Source organism: Stegostoma tigrinum, chromosome 8 (assembly GCF_030684315.1).
Source record: "Stegostoma tigrinum isolate sSteTig4 chromosome 8, sSteTig4.hap1, whole genome shotgun sequence".
NCBI classification, from domain to species: Eukaryota; Metazoa; Chordata; class Chondrichthyes; order Orectolobiformes; family Stegostomatidae; genus Stegostoma; species Stegostoma tigrinum.
Window position 1 is genome coordinate 75,831,597 of NC_081361.1, and position 21,448 is coordinate 75,853,044.

At 40.0% G+C, this 21,448-nt stretch overlaps 1 protein-coding gene across 5 annotated transcripts in view; it reads right to left on the reverse strand.

Annotated features, from left to right (window-relative positions):
- The window catches only part of LOC125456394 (MAP kinase-interacting serine/threonine-protein kinase 1-like), a 97,232-nt gene that overhangs the window by 40,296 nt on the left and 35,488 nt on the right, over window positions 1-21,448 (reverse strand). For all 5 annotated transcript variants that reach the window (XM_059647992.1, XM_048539443.1, XM_048539446.1 and 2 more), the window contains 3 exons: window positions 17,833-17,906; window positions 7,220-7,324; window positions 1,045-1,100 (listed from right to left, as the gene is read on the reverse strand). In XM_059647992.1, coding sequence (XP_059503975.1) covers window positions 1,045-1,100; window positions 7,220-7,324; window positions 17,833-17,906 — 235 coding nt within the window. The remainder of the gene's footprint in view (window positions 1-1,044; window positions 1,101-7,219; window positions 7,325-17,832; window positions 17,907-21,448) is intronic.

The window sequence follows — 21,448 nt, forward strand, 5'->3', positions numbered from 1 at the left end:
TTACAAAAGGACTGGCCCTTTAAGGCCACAGGAGTGGGGCAAGGTCACAGAGTTAAAGCTATTCATGCACCAATTGATCCTCACTAAAAATAGAAATGCAGTATCTAACATTGTATTAGGAAATAACCCACTAAAAGTTGACTTGAAATATACATAAACTATCACAGGCACAATATACAAATCAAATGACTGAGCAGAATATGTACCTGCATGTTCATACACAAACAGTAATCAAATCTGGTTTTGAAGCAAAATACTGAAATGCATAATAACTGGTAATTCATTGGGCTTATCAACTAGACACCTCAGCTCTACGTCTCATGTAGTTTGATTTATAAGTGAAGAAAATATGGAATTAGCCATTATTCAGTGTACACAATTCCAAACTATAATATCACTAGATTTCAGCCAAATGATAACATGTGTGTGTGTGCTGGACAAGATATCTTTAAAATCATAAGATGGTTCTATACGGGCATCCATGCTGGCTGCATCTAAAGTCTGCTTGAAAAACTAGGTATAATTGGCAAGAAAAGCCTGCCGACATGCTGGCATTTTGCTTATTCTAATGCTCCTGGAGCAGTTTGCACATACTTTGAAATTAAACACCAATGAATTTTAACTAAGTCTAAAATTGAATTGGCAAACTGGCACCCCATCCATCATGAGTAGGCACAGTAGCGGTTCATAATCAATCTGCATTCCTTTTCTTTGAATCTGCCTCCATCACTCCATATTTCCTATCTTGCTGTTGCTTATCTGAGAATTTTTCTTGTGTCTATTCTCATGCATAGAAACTGTACAGTTTCTAAAAAAGCAGTTTGAAATTTTGAAGAGGGCAAAATAACCTACTGCATGAATAATTGTTTTCTTAACCAAAAGAGCTAACCATCTCAACCGCTCATTTCAGTCATTAAAATGCAAAGTGAGCAGCACCACATTAGAGAAGGAAAGCACCTCTCAATGACTCAAGCAAGCAGCATAACTTTTAACAAATGCACTCAATATGATATCAAGTTTATACAGGGTAAATAGAGATTGTACCTGTTCTGCGAATTCACAAAGTATGTTCTCTGGCTTCAGATCTCTATGTGCTATACCTTCACAGGGAAAACAAGAAGTTGATTACAAAAGCAGAGAAACCATAAATATTGCACAGTACGGAAACATTTCCCTCAGCTGTTTGCTGTGACAGTATGACACATTCAATCTGCATTGTTGCTGCTAAACTAGTCAATAACTAATTTATTGCCATTTGCAAATTATAATATCCTTCAAGAAAGAAAAATGTATGTTTTAAATCACAGAGAATGTTGGAATCACTCAACAGGGAAAGAAGGACTGTGGAGAGACAGCAAGAGCGAGAGCGAGCAATGGAAGTTAATGTTTCAGATTAACAACCTTTCCTCAGAACTGGGTTTCTGCTGCCTGATGCAAATCTTTCCAGCATTCTGTTTTTATTTCAGATTTCAAGCATCTGCACTATTGCTTTTATGTTTCTCATTCTGAATAAAATCAAATTTGAATTCAATAATTTTTGAATACCTGGCATTGTCAGTGCTCAGATATGATCAATATAGCAGCAAACTAGGAAGCAGTGATAATAAATAGAATTTTAAAAACTCAAAATATTGATTTTATGAATCATATATTGATCATATGTACTGAGACACACAGTGAAAAGTGTTGTTTTGTGAGCTATCCAGGAAGATCATCCCATACAAAGTGGATCAGAATAACAGAACGGAGTGCAGAATACAACGTTAGAGCCGCAGCTAAGGTGCAGACAGAAATCAGAGGTAACATTTGAGACGTCCATTCAAAAGTTTGATAACAGCAAGAAAAAGTTGTTCGTGAATCTGTTCATTCATTTATTCAAACTTTTATATCTTCTGCCTGATGTAAGAGGGTATAAGCGGAGTAGGAATGTTGGTTGCTTTCCCGAGGCAGTGGTAAGTATAGATGCTGCCAATGGATGGAAGGCTGGTTGATGGACTGGGCTGTGTTCACAACCCTCTGTAGTTTTTTGTGGTCTTGGGAAAAGCAGTTGCTGTGATGCATCCTGATAGGATGCTTTCTCTGGTGCATCTGTAAATATTGGTAAGAGTACTTGTGGATGTGCCAAATTTTCTTAGCCTACTGAGGAAGTAGAAATGTTGCTGTGCTTTCTTGACCAGAGTGTCAATATGGGTGGGTCAGGACAGATTGTTGGTGATCACTCCCAGGAACTTGATGCTCTCTACTATCTCCACCTCAGCACCATTGATGCAGACAGGCGTGTGCCGTCCACTCTATTTCCTGAAGTAAATGACCAGCCCCTCTGTTTTGCTAATGTTAATGAAGAAATTGCTGTCTTTACTCAATATTGCTAAGCACTCAATTTCTTTCCTGTATTCTGTGTCGTCATTGTTTGAAATCCAACCTACAATGGTGGTGTTGTCAGCAAACTTGTAAATGGAATTGGGGTGGAATTTGTCCACAAACTCCCAAGTGTATAAGCAGTATAGTAGGGGTCTGAGTATGCAGCCTGTGGGGTATAGTCTCTGGTGGAAGTGGTGGTGTTGTCTATTTTTACTGATTGCGGCCAATGGGTCAGGAGGTTACAGAGGGAGTAGCTGAGGCCTAGGTCTCTCGAGTTTAGAGATGAGTTTGTTTGGAATTATGTTATTGAAAGCAGAACTGTAGTCAATAAGTAGGAGCCTGATGTAGGTGTCCTTGTCATCCAAATGTTCTAACAGCTATCGCTTGATCTGGCATGTATCTTAGGTTTCAGAGGGAAGAGGGAAAGTATTGGAGATCCAGCTACAATGTTTCAGTTTTCTTTGACACTTTGTGGCATTCAAACTAGAAGGATGTAAAAAATTGTTCTCCATATTTAAAAATAGTATAATTCTGCAACTCCAAATCAGTCAGCCCAGAATGGAGAATCTTTTACAGACAATTAGCTGGGACAAAATTATTTAGCATAGTGAGAAAGGTATGAGCAAAAAGTCAGCGTACAGTTGTTAAAGGCAATTTGGGTGTAATAAATTTAACTGGGCTTTTGTTACAATAACAGAATGGGGAGGGTAAAGTAGTTCATGGAAACTTCCATGTACTAAAATAGTAGTAAAAACATTGCAATATGTAATGCCTATGGAATTAAAGGGGCATTGGTAGCAAGGATACAAAATTGACCATGGGACAGAAAATAGACAGTAGGTGTTGAACAATTGTTCTTCACTTAGAAAGGAACTGTGCAGAGTGATGTTCCCTCTGAAGTCAGTGATCATTACTCATAAGTATTTGAGTCATTATGAAGACAGTAATAGGATGAAAATTGTCAAAATTGGGGGAAGGCCGATTTCAATATCATTAGGCAAACACTGACTGGGAGCAGCAACTTGCGGGTACAGTCTACATTTGGAAAACGGGGGCCTTTTAAATTCAGGTCTGGTATGTTCCTCAGCGTAAAGGTCAAGGGCAGCAAGTCCAGGGAATGGTGGATATTGAGGAATATCAAGGAGTTTAATAGAGAAAAAGGAGGAAGCATATGTTAGGTACAGTGTATTAAAAACAGGGGAGGCCCTTCAAAAGTATAGAGCAAATAGGGAGTGCTTTTAAAGGAAAAAAGAGAGCAAGTGTGGGACCATAAAATATCTTCAGCAGATGGGAATAAGGAAAACTCCAAGGCTTTTTAAAAGTATATTAACAGTAAGAGAGTTACCAGGGAAAGAGTGGGACCTATTAGAGATCAAATGGACAATCTGTGCTTGAAGCCAGAAGGCACATGTGTGGTTTTAAAATGAATACTGGTCATCCGTATTCACAAAAGAGAAAGATTGTGTAGCCAGGGATTTTAGTTGGAATGGTGAGGTTCTTGAATATGTTAAGATTAACAAGGAGGAGGTATTAAATATTTTAGTAGTCATAATGGTGCATAAATCCACAGGCCTGATGAGATATATCCCCAGGATCCAATGAGATGTTTCTGAGGCTGCTACGGGAGGCAAGGGAAGGGATTGCTGGGGGCCTGGCAGAGATATTTAATACTTTCCTGGCCACATGTAAAGTACCAGGTGAATGGAGGATGGCTAATGTGGTTCCTTTGTTCAAGAAGGGCAGCAGAGATAGATCAGGTAATTACAGACCAGTTAGTCTGATATTGGTGGGTGTAAAATCATTGGATGAAATTCTGAGGCCAGGGGTTGATCAGGGATAATCAGCATTATTTACTGCAGGAAGACACTGTCAGCCTGATTTTTAAATCAAGTTTTTTTGAAAAGGTGACTAACTACATTGATGAAGGTAGTGCAGTTGATTGTGATTTATATAGATTTCAGTAAGATCCTTGACAAGGTTCCGCATGGAAGGCTAGTCCAAAACGTAACAGCCCATGGCATTCAAGACAATTGGCAAACTGAATCCAAAATTGGCTTACAAATAGGAGACAGAGGGGTTTTTTGTGATTGGAAGCCTATGACTAGGAGTGTACCACAGGGATCCGTGCTGGGACACTGTTTTCTGATTTGGATGTGAAAGCAGTAAGTTTAATTAGTAAGTTTGCAGATGGCATGAAATTGGTGTTGTTGGCAGTGAGGGAGGATGGTTTCAGGCTACAGTCTGATATTGATCAACCGGTAAATTGGAGAGAACAATTTTAATTTAATTTAATCCTGCTAAGTGAGAGGTGATGAAGTTTGAGAGGTCTAATAAGGGACAGATATACACAATGAATTGGCTTGTTCCTACTGAAGAATAAAGGGACCTTGGGTGTACAAATCCATACATCCCTGAAGATGTCAGCACAGGTAAACAGAGTGGTGAAGGCGGCATACAGGATGTTTGCTTTCATTTTCCGTGGTGTAGAATATAGAAACAAGGAAGTCTCATTACAACTTTACAAAATATTGGTTTGGCCACAGGTGGAACAATGAGCGCAATTCTAGTTGTCATCCTATTGGAAGGATGTTATTGCTCTGAACTGGGTGCAGAGGAGATAATGGGAACCGCAGATGCTGGAGAATCCAAGATAACAAAGTGTGAAGCTGGATGAACACAGCAGGCCAAGCAGCATCTCAGGAGCACAAAAGCTGGCGTTTCGGGGGTGCAGAGGAGATTCACCAGGATGCTGCCTGGGATGGAAAGTTTCAGTGACAAGGAGAGATTGGATCAGCTGAGTTTGTTTTCCTTGGAGCAGAAGATGCTGAGGAGAGATCTGCTTGGAGGTATAAAGAATGGAGGCACAGACAGGTAGATATTGAGAATCTTATTCCCTTTGCTGAAGTCTCCGGCATAAGTTTAAGGTGCGGAGTAAATGGTTGAGAGGAGGCCTGAGGAAATATCTTCTCACCCAGAAATATGGAAGGTGCTGCCTGACAGGGTGGTGGAGGCAGGTACTCTCTCAACGTTTAAGAAGGGTCTGGATCAGTACTTAAAATAGTAGTCTATGGACCAACTGTAGGCAAGTGGGGTTAGCGCAGTTTGGTATTTGTTAGGCAGCATAGGCCGTGAGCAAAATGGCCTGTTTCTATGTTATGATTTTAAGACTCAGAGGGTTAGAGCATTGCCAATGCTCTTAGGGTGGACATCTCTGATGTGCTGAAGGGACCCCCAGCCCCCCGCAAAGGACATTTACCAATCCATGCCCGACATCAGCTCATACAGTAAAAACTGCCAGGCTAACTGCCTTGCATAGGTGGGGGTAGGAGAAACGAAATGGAGAACAGTTCACAGTCTGAAATTGTCAAAGTCAATGCTGAGTCTGACAGCTTGCACTGACTTTCAGTGGAACACTGCAGCAGGCATACAACAGAAATGAGAGCAAGAAGGTGCATTAAACTAGCAATCGATCAGAAGGTCAGTCATGCTTGCACATTGGTCAGGATGGTAGGATGGTAGGACAGCCCAAAGCAAGCTGGAGGAACAGCACCTCATTGTCCATTTATACACTTTTTACCAACTTCTGGATTCAACCAATTTCAACAATTTAAACTCTGTCCTCCATTTTGTTCACCCTGCAATGTAATTTCTTGTGTTCCTGGTTTTGCTTTCAGCAGAGCGGAGCTATATCATGCAATAAATCTCTCTGGACCTTTCGCCCTTCTCTACAATCATTATTATTCCCTTTACCTTTTATTATGTGTCATGTAGCCACGGATCTCACTCACCCCGTAACCTTTCTTTGACCTTCCGTCTTTTGCTCCTTATCTTTTCAACAGGTTAAAAAAAACCCAGCATTTTACCAACTCTCTTTAGTTATGAGGAATCATCATGTTGGACTCAAAAGTGTTAACTCTGCTCCTCTCTCCACAGATGCTCCAAAATCTTATATATTACATAAAAATACTCACTCATTCTAAGAAAACAAATAAAGGCTATTGATCACAATATTTTTTGCAATAAACCAAAAACCATTTTTGATTTTACAAAATGTTAAAAAGCAAGGGCTCTTGGGAATAGGTCAATTAAACCAAAAGGCTTATCACTGTTTGACAAAACAATGCAGTCTATCCACCTTTCAAGATTATGTTTTCCTTAAACTCTTCTTTTTCCGAAAATGAAATTCTGCATAGTTTATCTGTTAGAATGTCTAATTTTTTAAAAACATACTTTAGTGCCTTCAAGGTCCTGATTATCCAGGATTAGACCAGGCAAGGCATTGTCATACTGCAACATCACCAGGTATGCGCTGCTCACACCATTAGACATGTTTTCTCTTTCCAAATGTTCTCACTTTCAACCAATTTTCTTTGCAGGGCAGTCTACTTCTTGTCTCTCCCAAATACTTAATACAATTTGTGGCGTCTGAATGAACTAACACTTGCTGACTTGTTTGATCCACTCAGGTTATTTCCAAAATATCTCGGCAAACCCCAGCCAAATGGCTTAAATTTTTCTTTCCTCAAATTTCACCTTGATTGATAGCTGCTATTTCCAGTGGGCAACTTTTACTAGCTCCTACAGATCGAACTCCACAACAAATTTCAATTGATACCTGTAAATACAGATCTCAAGTCATTCTCATCTCAGAACAGAGATAATGGGAATTGCAGAGGCTGGAGAATCCAAGATAACAGTGTGAAGCTGAATGAACACAGCAGGCCAAGCAGCATCTCAGGAGCGCAAAAGCTTTTGTGCTCCTGAGATGCTGCTTGGCCTGCTGCGTTCATCCAGCTTCACACTTTGTTATCTCATCTCAGAACATATTTGACTTTTCTTTTGACACAACTCTCCTTACCTTTGGTGTGCAGAAAATCCAAGGCAGATGCAATGTCTTTCACAACAATACTTGCTTCTCTCTCATTAAAGTGCTTTCTTCTCTGGATGTGGGTCAAAATGGAACCTAGAAAACACAGCAGAGTTTTGTTCTTCAATGTAAAGATTATATGATGGAATTCTTCAAAGAGTAAAACAAAACACGCAGACAGGAAGCTGAATTTCATGCGCAGCACCATTACAAGAATCAGAAATAGAATTGGATTCGAACATGAAATACATGTTTGTGCCTGCATTTCCCACAAGGTGAACTGATCTTACATGTGTAAGGATGCCATAAATGCTGGGGGGGAAAAAAAAAAAGATTTTTCACTAGTGATATAGTACGTCAAAGGTATTCAATCTTTTTACTCTGAAAAAGAGCAGTGCCATGACTTAATTTTCGGAGATTTCCCTCCTCCCCGCCAAACCACAAATATGTTAGAAACAGAAACACAGGAGGAATAAGCCATTTGGATCGTTGAGCCTACTTCGCCATTCCTCAGGATATGGCTGATCATCCAACTTAACAGTTTGTTCCCACATTTCCCCCAGATCCTTTTATCCTTTTAGATAAAAGTGCTGTATTGAGTTCCTTGAAATCATGCAATGTTTTGGCCTTGGCAGCTCTCTCTAGTCGCAAATTGCACAGGTTCACCACTTTTGATTTCAGAATGTGTTTGACACGGTGCTGCACAGGTGGCTACTAAATAAGAGAAGAGCTAACGGTGTTAAGGGCAAGGTATGGCATGAAGAGGACTGGCAGAAGGCAGAGAGCGGGGGCAATGGAATCTTTTCTAGGATGGCAGGTGACTGGTAGAGCTCTGCGGGGGTCCATGCCACTATTCACGTTATACCAGTAATGATCTGGACGAATGAACTGGGCATTGTTGCTAAGTCTGCAGGCGACACAATCTATAGATTGATTATAGATTCCAACAATATCCCCACCACCGATGTCAGACTAACTGGTTTGTAATTCCCTGGGTTCCCTCTGTCACCCTTTTTAAAGATTATAGTAACGTGAGCAAAATCCCAATCTCTCCACAGATGTTGTCAGACTGCTGAGTATTTACAGCACATTCTGATTTTATTGACTTTCTGATTTAAGGAAGCAGGACACCAATGCTTCGATTAGAGGTCCCACTGATGATGCCTAGAAGAGTAACAAAATGTCTGCACACCAGAGAAGAACTGGCTCAGTGAGCTAACAAACAACTGCACCTGTTTATATTTGTCAGCCAGGACTCCTTGATTGGGTCTGTTAACCTGGTCCAGTCAGGGAACTCCTATCTATAGGTCCACCACGCTGACTTCGTTCCAATCACTATAATGATGACAACTTTTGCAGCAACAAAATCAAGGTAGTTTGCACTGCAGTCCCAAATGGAATTAAACAGTTACACAAAAGAAGTTTCCTGACCTTCCTATCTTTAGGAGCAGTAGGATAGAACATAGAACATAGAGCATAGAACATTGCAGAACAGCACAGGCCCTTCAGCCCTCGAAGTTGTGCCAACCTGTCATACCGATCTCAAGCCCATCTAACCTACACTATTCCATGTGCATCTATATGCTTATCCATGACAACTTAAATGTACCTAAAGTTGGCGAATCTACTACCGTTGCAGGCAAAGCGTTCCATTCCCTTCCTACTCTGAGTAAAGGAACCACTTCTGACATCTGTCCTATATCTCTCACCCCTCAATTTAAAGCTATACCCCCTCGTGCTTGCCGTCACCATCCTAGGAAAAAGGCTCTCCCTATCCACCCCATCGAACCCTTTGATTATTTTATATGTCTCAATTAAGTCACCTCTCAACCTTCTTCTCTCTAATGAAAACAGCCTCAAGTCCCTCAGCCTTTCCTCGTAAGACCTTCCCTCCATACCAGGCAACATCCTAGCAAATCTCCTCTGCACCCTTTCCAAAGCTTCCACATCCTTCTTATAATGCGGTGACCAGAATTGTACACAATACTCCAAGTACGGCCGCACCAGAGTTTTGTACGGCTGCAGCATAACCTCTTGATTCTGGAACTCAATCCCTCTATTAATAAAAGCTAAAACACTGTATGCCTTCTTAACAGAAACTGTATGCCTGCTTAACAGCCCTTTCAACCTGGGTGGCAACTTAAGGATCTGTGTACACGGACACCAAGATCTCTCTGCTCATCTACACTACTAAGAATCTTACCATTAGCCCATACTTTGCATTCCAGATATTAAAGGCATTGCCACAGCAACAAAAGGAAAGAGCCATAGTGAAAGATCTTGTGTGATATAATCGCTATCACAGTATAACAAATCATATGGGGTGAGTGCACAGGTAAGAATTTAATTGAATAAATTAAATTCTAAGAAAAAGTTATTAAATAATGACAGGATCAAGTAAAAAGCATTAAAAACATAAGCCAGTGTATATACATAGTGTTCAATAAGTTCGGGATAAAGTTAAAAATGAAATAGAAGTGGATAGTACCAGTAAAGCGTTCTGACCTTTACAGTAAATTAAAATCTGAGCTAATGGGCAATAGGAGTTAATTAAAACAATCAGGTTAATGCCCTGTAAAATATATTGACATGGGTATAAGTCTTCAGTTTATTTCTTAAGTCTGTTAGTAGTCTAATGAATGCATTTTTTTTATTGGACTAAAACTCTCATCTCACTGGATCAAAATCCTGAAACTCCCTTATCTCTCAACATTGTGGGTGAATTTACACCTCATGGACTGTAGCAGTTCAAGCTGACACCTCTCTGCCACCTTGAGAGTGAATAGTATGAACAATAGATGCTAGCACAGACAACAGCACCCGCATTCTTTGTTCAAATGAGTTTTAAAAGGAATGCACATCCTTTGCCATGATGGAATTCCAGGATATTTCGAGTCTTGAATAACCATATACACAGTAAGTGTCATCAGCTGAAGGAGTTTCAGCTCTTGGTTTAGGAATATGGACAGCTGCTGGTTTTATTGTGGAAGTTGTAGTTCACCTTTATAAAAACATGATTTTGGCCTCACCTACTATATAGTGTCCAATTTGGGACCAACATTTTAGGAGGAATGTGAAAACATTGAACAGGATGCTCAAAAGGTTTATGAGGATGGTTCCTGGGAGGAGGTTTCAGTTATGTTGGAAAAACTGGGGGTTGTTCTTCTTTAGAGAAGTTTGAAAGGAAATTGGCCAGAGATTTGCAAAACATCGAGGAGTCTGATGAAGCACAGAGGAAAAATTGTTACCTTTGATGCAAAGGTTGAGAATCAGCAGACAACAATTTTACTTCTTTTGCCAAATATTTTAAACTGACATCTGGAAACATTTTATATAGTGAGTGGTTCAGATCTGGAATGCAGGATGAGTGATGGTGGGAGAATCCATTCTGTCTTTCAAAAGTGAACAGTATAATTTTCTAAAGAGAAAGAAATTACAGGACTGTAAGAAAAAAATTGGAGAACAGGAGTGGCTGACTTGCTCCTGCAGACAACCAGAATATCCAGTAATGCAATCATGTTCTGCAATTCAATAAGAACATAGCTTATCTTCAACCTGATCCCACGTAACTGTATTTGTACTATATCCCATAAAACATTTGATTAGTAAGTGACCGAACATCTATTGCTGTTTGCAGAAGAAATTTTGAAACTTCGTCATCCTTTGTGCATGTGTTTTCCAAATTCACTCCTGCAATATCTGAATCCAATTCAAAAAATTATTAGTCCTAATTCTTGATGCCTCAACACAAGAATAACTTTTCATCTATCTACCCAATCCATTTTTCTTGGTATCACAATTTCATCTTAGTTATTCTTCCCATGGCCAAGGATAACTTGCTTCCATGCAAAATATGAGTTCTAAAGGTGACTGAAGAGTCCAATCCATCACTTACAGCCTGTGTCACACATGCAACAGAAAGTGGTTCGGAGAATGGGAGGGTGGAATAACTGGTTTGCCACACTCCTTTTTCTGCAGAGCCGTGATTTCAGCTTGTTGCAGATGCTGGAGATGTTAGCCTCAGCAAGAACAATGATGTTAGTGCACCTATCATGCCAGTTGATTTGCTGGATCTAGCAGGGGCCACATTGGTGATACTTCTCTAGAGCTTTGAAGTACTTGCTGTACACAGTCCATGTCTCTGAGCCATATAAGAGGAACAGACCAGCTTGTTGACAAGGTGATCAGGCTTTGCAGCAAGGGCTATCAAGAAACTTTGAAATTCTAGGCATAGTAATTACTTTTTTCCTCTAAGTACTCTTAACATTGGAGATCAAATATCATTCTGGCAAATCTATGCTGCACCCCTCCAAGGCTAATATTTTCTAAAATGTTCTACCTAGCTTTGCTCACAGCAATGGTCTAACCAGGACTTTATACAGCTGAAGTACAACTTCTCCCTAGTCCCATAAAACTAGTCACATCCCGCTGTAATCTCTAGTTTAAAGAAGCCTTAAATCCTGCAGGGACCTTACTAGGATTTATCTATTTTTAAAAAAAATATCCTATTTAACTGTTAAAACTATTTAACTGTTTAAACTGCTTAGCCCATGACCATTGTTCAAAACATCCGTCTATATATTATCTTGTCTGATGACTCTGTCTGCCCAATGTAACTTTGCTTTTTGAAATGATTAATTGTAGAGTGGAGAGAACACGGGTGATGAATCTGCACTGTACTGATGAGTTGGACAGTGGAAATAACAATGGAACTGTGTTTACAGTTTTCAATATAAAGGAAATAATGCCAATGGTCTGTTGTTCCTAAACCATTAAAAATAAAGGAGAAAATGCAGAACAATACTGGATTTTAACACAGCCACTACTTCTAGCCACTTTAATTAATTAAATTTACAATACAATTCATCACAAGTAAGGAAAGATTCAAAGCCATTTGTGAAAGTGGTACCTATCAACTGCTACCAGTTGTCCCAACTGTTATTTTGAACAATGATTCAATTATTGGACACTGTCAAATTTAATTTATATTTTGTCCATGTTTGATGTCTAGCAATAGCTCTGGTAATGGCATTTGAAAATACTTATTTTTCAATCAAATATTCTAATAGCACAATAGATGCATGATGTATGAGGGACAGATTTGTAATTGCTTATACAAGATACTACCTGCGTATGTATCAAATCATAACACTTACAAAACAGCTTCTTCAGTGCCTTGTTTGATTTGTATATTATAACAAAACACAACTTAAGCACCACTCTATTTGAGGATTTGGATGATGTTATAAACCATGACAACAAAGCTGTGCAGTTAATCATCTAAAGCCCAAAATTATTCAGAAATTAGTTGCTGATCTCATTATTGCCCATAGGCATGGCTTAAATTTTATATGGATAAGTTATTGCATTCAGTTAACTTCTGAATTAGGAACCTCTTTATACAATCCACATTCTCTCAATGACCATTGAGCAAACAATTCATAATTCATACTGCTGTCAGTAAATACTCTACAACTACTGAGAATCTTAACATAGATGAAAAGCAATTAAGTGCAACTTTACAGATTCCCAAATACCAAATTACACAGACAAACAGAACATTACAGCACAGTACAGGCCCTTCAGCCCTCGATGTTGTGCCGACCTGTCGTACTGATCTCCAGCCCATCTAACCTACACTATTCCATGTACGTCCGTATGCTTATCCAATGACTACTTAAATGTACTTAAAGTTGGCGAATCTACTACCGTTGCAGGCAAAGCGTTCCATTCCCTTACTACTGAGTAAAGAAACTACCTCTGACATCTGTCCTATATCTCAAACCCCTCAATTTAAAGCTATACCCCCTCATGCTCGCCGTCACCATCCTAGGAAAAAGGCTCTCCCTATCCAACCCTCTGATTTTATATGTCTTAATTAAGTCGCCTCCCAACCTTCTTCTCTCTCTAATGAAAACAGCCTCAAGTCCCTCAGCCTTTCCTCGTAAGACCTTCCCTCCATACCAGGCAACATCCTAGTAAATCTCCTCTGCACCCTTTCCAAAGCTTCCACATCCTCCTTATAATGCGGTGACCAGAACTGTAAGCAATACTCCAAGTACGGCTGCACCAGAGTTTTGTACAGCTGCAGCATAACCTCTTGATTCCTGAACTCGATCCCTCTATTAATAAAAGCTAAAACACTGTATGCCTTCTTAACAGCGCTGTCAACCTGGGTGGCAACTTTCAAGGATCTGTGTATATGGACACAGAGATCTCTCTGCTCATCTACACTACCAAGAATCTTACCATTAGCCCAGTATTTTGCCTTCTGGTTACTCCTACCAAAGTGCATCACCTCACACTTGTCCGCATTAAACTCCATTTGCCACCTCAGGCCAGCTCTGCAACTTATCTATGTCTCTCTGCAACCTACAGCATCCTTCGTCACTATCCACAACTCCACCCATCTTAGTGTCGCCTGCAAATTTACTAACCCATCCTTCTACGCCCTCATCGCAGGGTTCAGTGTTGGGGCCGCAGCTGTTCGCCTTATACATTAATGACTTGGATGAAGGGACTTGAGGCATTCTGACGAAGTTTGCTGATGATACAAGATAGGTGGACAGGCAGGTAGTACTGAAGAGGTGGGGAAGCTGCAGAAAGATTTAGACAGTTTAGGAGAGTGGTCCAGAAAATGGCTGATGAAATTCAACGTGAGTAAATGTGAGGTTTTGCACTTTAAAAAAAAGATACAGGCATGGACTATTTTCTAAATGGAGAGAAAATTCGCAAAGCAGAAGTACAAAGGGATCTGGGAGTGTTGGTCCAGGATTCTCTAAAGGTTAACTTGCAGGTAGAGTCCGTAATTAAGAAAGCGAATGTAATGTTGTCGTTTCTCTCAAGAGGGCTGGAATATAAAGGCAGCGATGTGCTTCTGAGGCTTTATAAAGCTCTACTTAGGCCCCATTTAGAATACTGTGTCCAATTTTGGGCCCCACACCTCAGGAAAGACATACTAGCCCTGGAGCGTGTCCAGCAGGGATTCATACGATGATCCCTGGAATGGTAGGTTTAACGTACAATGAACGGCTAAGGATCCTGGGATTGTACTCATTAGAGTTTAGAAGGTTGAAGGGAGATCTAATAGAAACTTACAAGATAATGTATGGTTTAGAAGGGGTGGACGCTAGGAAGTTGTTTCCGTTAGGCAGGGAGACTAGGGCCCGTGGGCACAGCCTTAAAATTAGAGGGTTTAAATTTAAAACTGAAATGAGATGACATTTCTTCAGCCAGAGTGTGGTGGGCTTGTGGAATTCATTGCCACGGAGTGCAGTGGAGGCCGGGACGTTGGATGCCTTCAAGGCAGGAGATCGACAAACTCTTGATCTCAGAAGGAATCAAGGGCTACGGGGAGAGTGCAGGGAAGTGGAGTTGAAATGCCCAGTCATGATTTAAATGGCGGAGTGGACCTGATGGGCCGAACGGCCTTACTTCCACTCCTATGTCTTATGGTCCTATGGACTTTTTGCAGACACAGGTCCATGCTGTTTTTACGCTCCAAATAAGATTGTCACAACTTTCATATAAACCCACTAACATATTCTTCTACCCTTTACTTCTCAGGCTTATCTAGATATCCTTCAATCTGTTATTTGCTGCAACTATACCTTGTGGTTAATTCTAAATCACTCATTGCATAAAGTAGTTTCTCCCCAAGTTCTCTAGTGGATTTAAGTTACTATCATACTTATGGTGCTAAATTCTGGTTTTGACCACAAACACAAATATCTTCTCCACCTCTCCCCTATCAAACTCTTTCTTGACTTTGATGACTTCAATCAGGTCCAGCATCAGTCTTCTCCTTTGTAGGTCAAACTTTTCTAATAGGTATAATGTTCTGGGATATTCGCTCAGCTTTGGTATTTTTGTAATAAATAACTTTGTACATTTTAATAACACATGCAAACTTTTGATTTTTACAACATGTATGTCACTGAAAGGACAGCATTTGTTGCCTATCCTCAACTCATAGAATTATAGTATCCTTACAGTGTGGAAGCATGCCATTCAATGCACCAGCTCCACATGGACCCTCAGACCATCCCAACCAGACACACTCCCCACCCTATCCTGTCACCATGCATTTCACATGGCTAATCCACTTAGTGTACACATCCCTGGACACTATGGGCAATTCATAGCCAATCCACCTAACCGGCACATCTTTGGATTTTGGGAAGAAACCAGAACACCCAACAGAAATGCATAAAAACATGGGGAGTATGCGCAAATTCCACACAGACAGTTGCCAGAGGGTGGAATTGAACCCAGGTCCTTGGTGTTTTTACGCAGCAGTGCTAACCACTGAACCGCCGTATAATGTCCTTGAGAAGCTATTGGTAAGTTGCCTTCCCTGCACTGTTGCAGTCTATATGGTGTAGATAAAGTGACAATACTGTTAAGAAGGGAATTCCAGGATTTTGACTAGCAACAGTGAAGGAACAGTGCTATCATTCCAAATCAAAATGGTGCAAGGCTCAGAAGCAAATTGTAGCTGATGGTGCTCCTATACATCTGTTGCCCTTATTCTTTTAAGTAATAGAGATTGTGAGTTTGGAAGGTGCTTTTGAAGGAGACATGGTGAGTTGCTGCAGTGTATCTTGTAGATGGTACATACTACAAGCAGTGTGTGCCAGTTGTGGAAAATATGAATGTTTAAAGGTATTGGACCTAGTGCCCACCATGTAGGAAGTTTTGATCTGAATGGTTGACCTTTTCTCCCCCTCGAGAGTTGAGACTTCCAAACACTGTCTCAGGAGTCAGTGTCACTCAATATTGATAAAGCAAAAGTAGAGGGTAGGTGAGAATGTGGACTCTGAAACATAAACAAATTAGCTGTGATCTTACCAATGGTGAAGCAGACCAGGGGTTGGGTGGGGTTCTGAATAGCCTTCTGCTATTCCTATTTCTTATGTTCAGGTGAGTTTCTTGAATGACGCTGCTGCTGTACTCATCCATTGAACAATATATCACATTCCTAATTTTTCCCTTATAGATAGTGGAGTGGTTTAGGGAGTCAAGTTACTCAGCACAGAATTCCCAGATTTCTTTGTAGCCTCAGTATTTAGGTGGCTGGTCAATTTGGGGCCAGAAGTAACTATTTGCATAGCCTGTAATAGCAACATCCTATGAATATTTAAAAACAACCTTTAAGTGGCACTAAAAATTAATGTGCACTGATTCGTTAGCAGAGGACAGCAATAAGTTAACTGGAGGTTTAGTTGGTCCTATTTGACCCAATGTCATGGAACTTCATAGGGTCCAGAATCAAGATTATGAAATCTTATAGCCATGCCCTACCAATGGTATAACACTGCATCACCGCCTCTTGCACTGGGACATACCCAAGGACGGTTATGGCAGCAGGATCTGAGATTGTATTATGATTTTATTGCGATGAAAAAAAATCAGGCTAATGCTTAAATATCGGAGTTCTCTCAATTCTGGTAAAAGTCCCCAAATGTTAGTGATGTGAAGTGGTTTGCAGGATTAGCCAGGCTCAATGTCCCTTAGTGGTATTTGATCTCCAGGATGCTGCTGGCTGGTCCATTAAGATTTAAATGTCTTTTAATCAATCCATTCAGAGGTGTCATGGCACACCGAGAGCAGGTGCAACTTGAACCCTGGTCTTCTGGCCTGGATGTAGGGATACTCCCACTGCACCTCAAGAGCCCTCCATCAGATTTTATACTACTTGTTTATTTGTAGTGGTTTGAAACTAGGTTGGCTCTTTTTAAAGGGGTAGTTAAAAGTCAACAATTGCTTTGATAGCTTCATGGGTACCATTACTGAGACTAATCTTTATTAATTATTTTTCATTTAATGAACTTAAATTCCTCAGCTTCAAATGTAACTTGCACACTTTGGATTATTTAATATTTACCTGTAGATTATTAGTGCAGTGACATAACAACAAGTTCCTATAATCAACATACCTTGTGTACAAAATTAAGTGAAATAGAAAAATGGTTAATCCAGATCGGATTTCAACCAAAGCATGCAGCAGCATAAAAAGAGATAACAGGTGCCAGATTTTAAAACAAAACATTTAGAACTGAATTCAGTCATTAGATCTCCAAACAAAATGATAAATACTGCTCCTGGTGTTTTGGATAAGCTAGTGGAATCAAATCTCCAATACCATAACAAAAAGAAGAAATGGACAGGGGTTAACAGACAATGTATTTTATGGATGGGCTGGAAGACTCGAATGATTCTTCTTCAATTCTACTCGACATGTATCAAGTCCTTCTCTTCCGTTTGCCCACACCACCAACACAATTAGCAATTAAGATACAAGCAACTAATACACTTCCAACACCAAAACTTAATCTTGAGTGGGTGGATCAGCAGACTGACCTAAGGAAATGGTAAACAGGACAGACTGTTGGATGCATCTAAAACCTACACGTTAGCATTAAACTAAATAATTGTGTGTGAAGCATTTTGCAGAATTCTGTGCCTGTCATGTAGAAAAATCTTTTTATTTGAAATTTAACGAACAGTACTAAGATGAAACAAGGTCCTTGCTAGTCTGAGCATCAAGAAAGCACAACATTTTGCAGCAACTATTTGCTGCAGAAATAATAAAAATGACCTACCTCCACGCATTTTTTCAAACACCAGATAGAAGTGCGCTTCATCCTCAAAAAATTCGATCAGTTCTAAAATGTTCCTATAAAAAGGCAAAAATAAATTCAAATCCCAGGAGACCTTAGTGAAGAACACAAAACCAGGAGAAAACGCTTCTTGTTCCAATTGAATAACAAGCAAATGACAACATTTTATCATATATTGATTTCCTTTCTTCAAACAGACATATTTCTCCAGTGAATTTCTATGGTGATATTTGAAAATATGATTGATGCTTTCCACACATTTCAATTTGCTGAAACCAGAATAAGAGTCTCTGACACAGACAAATGAATAAAAGCTGCTACTTGACAATCTTATTTGTTATCAATTATTGACTATTACAAGTCTCTCATCAATAATTCACTATTATAAAAATTACAATGCAAGTTTACATAACATTGGTTGTGCTGGGCTTGGGTTAAAGTCACAAACTGCAGTCATGTTCTAACACTTAACCCAGTTACTGTTCAAACATTGGGATAATTGCAGTCCGACAAGCCAACTGCCAATGTGATGTCAACATTCGCTGTTTTGTAAGGTCGTGTTCGCAAACAAAACCATGCAAGATCATTCCTCTCCTCCATGCCATGGAACACCTGCTTAGGTCTTGTTACTGCTGTTATAAATACAATGAATGTGGTCACACACTATTAATAGGAATTAATACGATCTGCGTGATCATTTAGGTTTAGTTTTATAGAAACCTCTGAATGTCAAATTCTGACTTTCAGAATGTTGATGTGCTCTCTTATAGCATTTTAATATTAAATGAGGTGTATTGAAAGAGGATTATATATTCCTTGCAATGTAAAGGGCAGGAGGAATAACATGTTGAGTAACACAATCAAACATTGAAACTGTCATCAAGCAACTGCCAAGACAAGAAGTGTCACTGGAAATAGAACATCACAACAACAGTTACAGGATTGAGTGTTGCTCTAATCCTGTTAAGGACGTTAACATGTAAAGAAGAAATCTGAACACCCAGCAGACAGAACTACACCACAAATTTCGCTTTGCCTTAAAAAAAACAGGTGTTATTGTACGTATAAATTAAATAAAACAATGACAAAATCAAAAGTAAACCTTATAAACAATACAGTTATACACCATGACTTTTTATTTCTCCCTCTTCCTTCCCCCACCACTCTAAAGCCTTATACATTACACAAACCCTGAAGGTTTATTCACTTCTTCCCTGGGACAAAACCAAAACATATACCATAGCTCTCCACAGTTATGATTCACTTCTCCTCAGTTTTAGTTATTTTCCAAGGTGGACAATTTCACGAGGGTCCTTCCATTTGTGTTTGTTAAGTAACCATCCAGCATTCCCTCACCAATTCAATGACACAGGAGGTTAAGTACAGGTACAGTCCTCTTTGCGACTTCTGTGCAGTGGCTTAAAATATCTACTTCTAGAACAAAGTTAACTGTCTTTCATTGAAAGGATTATGTGGATACCTGAGGAACATAGGTACAGGAGTTGGCTGTTCAGCCCCTTGAGCCTGTTCCACCATTCAATGAGATCACAGCTGATCTATGCCCCAACCCCATGTACTTGGGCACATATCTCTTAATATGTTGCTTAACAAAACTTTATCTCAGATTTAAAATTAATAACTGATCCTGCTTCCACTGCCATTTATGGAAAAACGTTCCAAACAATTTCCACTCTGTGTGTAAAAGTGCTTTTTCACATCTCTCCTACACAGTCTGGCCCTAATTCTAGAATATTCAACCGGTGAAAATAGTTAATTGTTAGCTACTCTGTCTCTTTCTGTTAATATCCTGAAAACTTCAAATCAATCATACCTTACCCTTTTAAATTCTAATTTATCTAATTTCTACTTATAATTTAACCTCTGAAGTCCAGGTATCAGTCTTGTAAATCTTTTAGTACTCCTGCCAAGCCCAATATACCCTTACCAAGGTGTGGTGCCCAGATCTGCTCTTAGTACTCCAAGATGGGGTCTAACTAGGGTTATATTCTTTACTCAGAGAGTGGTAAGGGCGTGGAACGTGGAACTGTCCTTGGATAAGCATATGGATAATGATGGGATCGTGTAAGGGGGAGGGGCTTAGATTAGTTCACAGGTTGGCGCAACATCGAGGGCTGAAGGGCCTGTTCTGCACTGTATTGTTCTATGTTCTATGTTATGTATAAATGCAGCTTAACTTTTGCATTCTTGTGCTCCAATTCTCTAGATATCAAGGCCAACATTCCAACAGCTTTCTTAGTTTCTCCACCTGTTCATGATGTTTTATAGATCTATGCACATGAATCCCCAAGTCACTTTTGACATCCACCTGTACTAAACTTCAGACCATCAAGAAAGCACCAGATTTATCCTTTGTCAGTCCAAATTGGGTAATCTCAGACTTGCTCAGCCTCTTTTAGCTAAGAGACAAATTCATCTTCCATAAGACCATAAAAGAAAGGAGCAGAATTAGGCTATTCCATCTTTGCCAGTACGTTTCTCAACCCCATTCTCCTACTTCACCCTGTAACTCGTGATTCCCTTACTAATCAAAAACCTATCTACCTCTGTCTTATATACAATCAATGACTTGGCCTCTATAGCCTTCTGTTCAGGAGGATCTGGGATCATTCTTATAAACATTATTTGAACCCCCTCCAATGCCAAGACATCCTTCCAATCCAGGGCCAAAACTGCTCACAATATTCCAAACACGGTCTGACCAACCAGGGCCTTATACAGCCTCAGCACTACATCTCTGCTCTTGTATTCTAACCTTCTTGAAAGGAATATTAACATCACATTTGCCTTCCTAACTTCAGTCATTCTCCCCCATCAACTTTTTCTTGTACCGAATATTTCCTGCTACTTCCAAACTGCATCATGGACGATACATCTTGCAGAATTCTGACAATGACATATACGAAGGCACTGTAGATGAACAGAAAGAAGTGTGCTATTGAAATGGAGTCCAGCAGGCAGGACAGGGACTAGGCAGGATTGGAGTGGTTGGGAATGGACAGTGAGAAGAGTGGAGTGGGGCTTGAGTGCAATGAGGACAGATATGGTGTGAAATGAAGACTTGGTGGGGGGAGCAGTTGTGAGTACAGGAGATGGTTGGGTGCATGCAGAAGTTCAGAATGGGGGTGGGAGGGACTGGGTGTAGATGAGGATGGGGGAAGGCTGTAAGGGAAAATAGAAAAGAGAATTCGAGAGGGAGAGGTGGTGGGAGGTGGGGTTATTATTGGAGATGGGGGCCATACCCTTTTCACAACAACCCCTCTCTTTCCCATTACCATCTGTGCATCAGATATAACCATTCCAAGCCTCAGGCCTCAGTCCCTCATGTTAGTTGGTTTTCTGCTTATTTCATTGCCAGCATTTTTTTTTAAATACCGGTGAAGAATCCTACATGTTCCAGTAAACATACATGCACACATTTTCAAGCAGTGTGCATGTGTGGCGTCAACAGGCACTGCCTTTAGTGAACGGCCTGGCTTAGACCCATCAGACCTATATTTTTCCCTCTCCTATTCTGCAAATAAACAGAAGGTGGCACTGAGAACAGAAGAAAGCATGAAAATTAGAAAAATGAGATTGA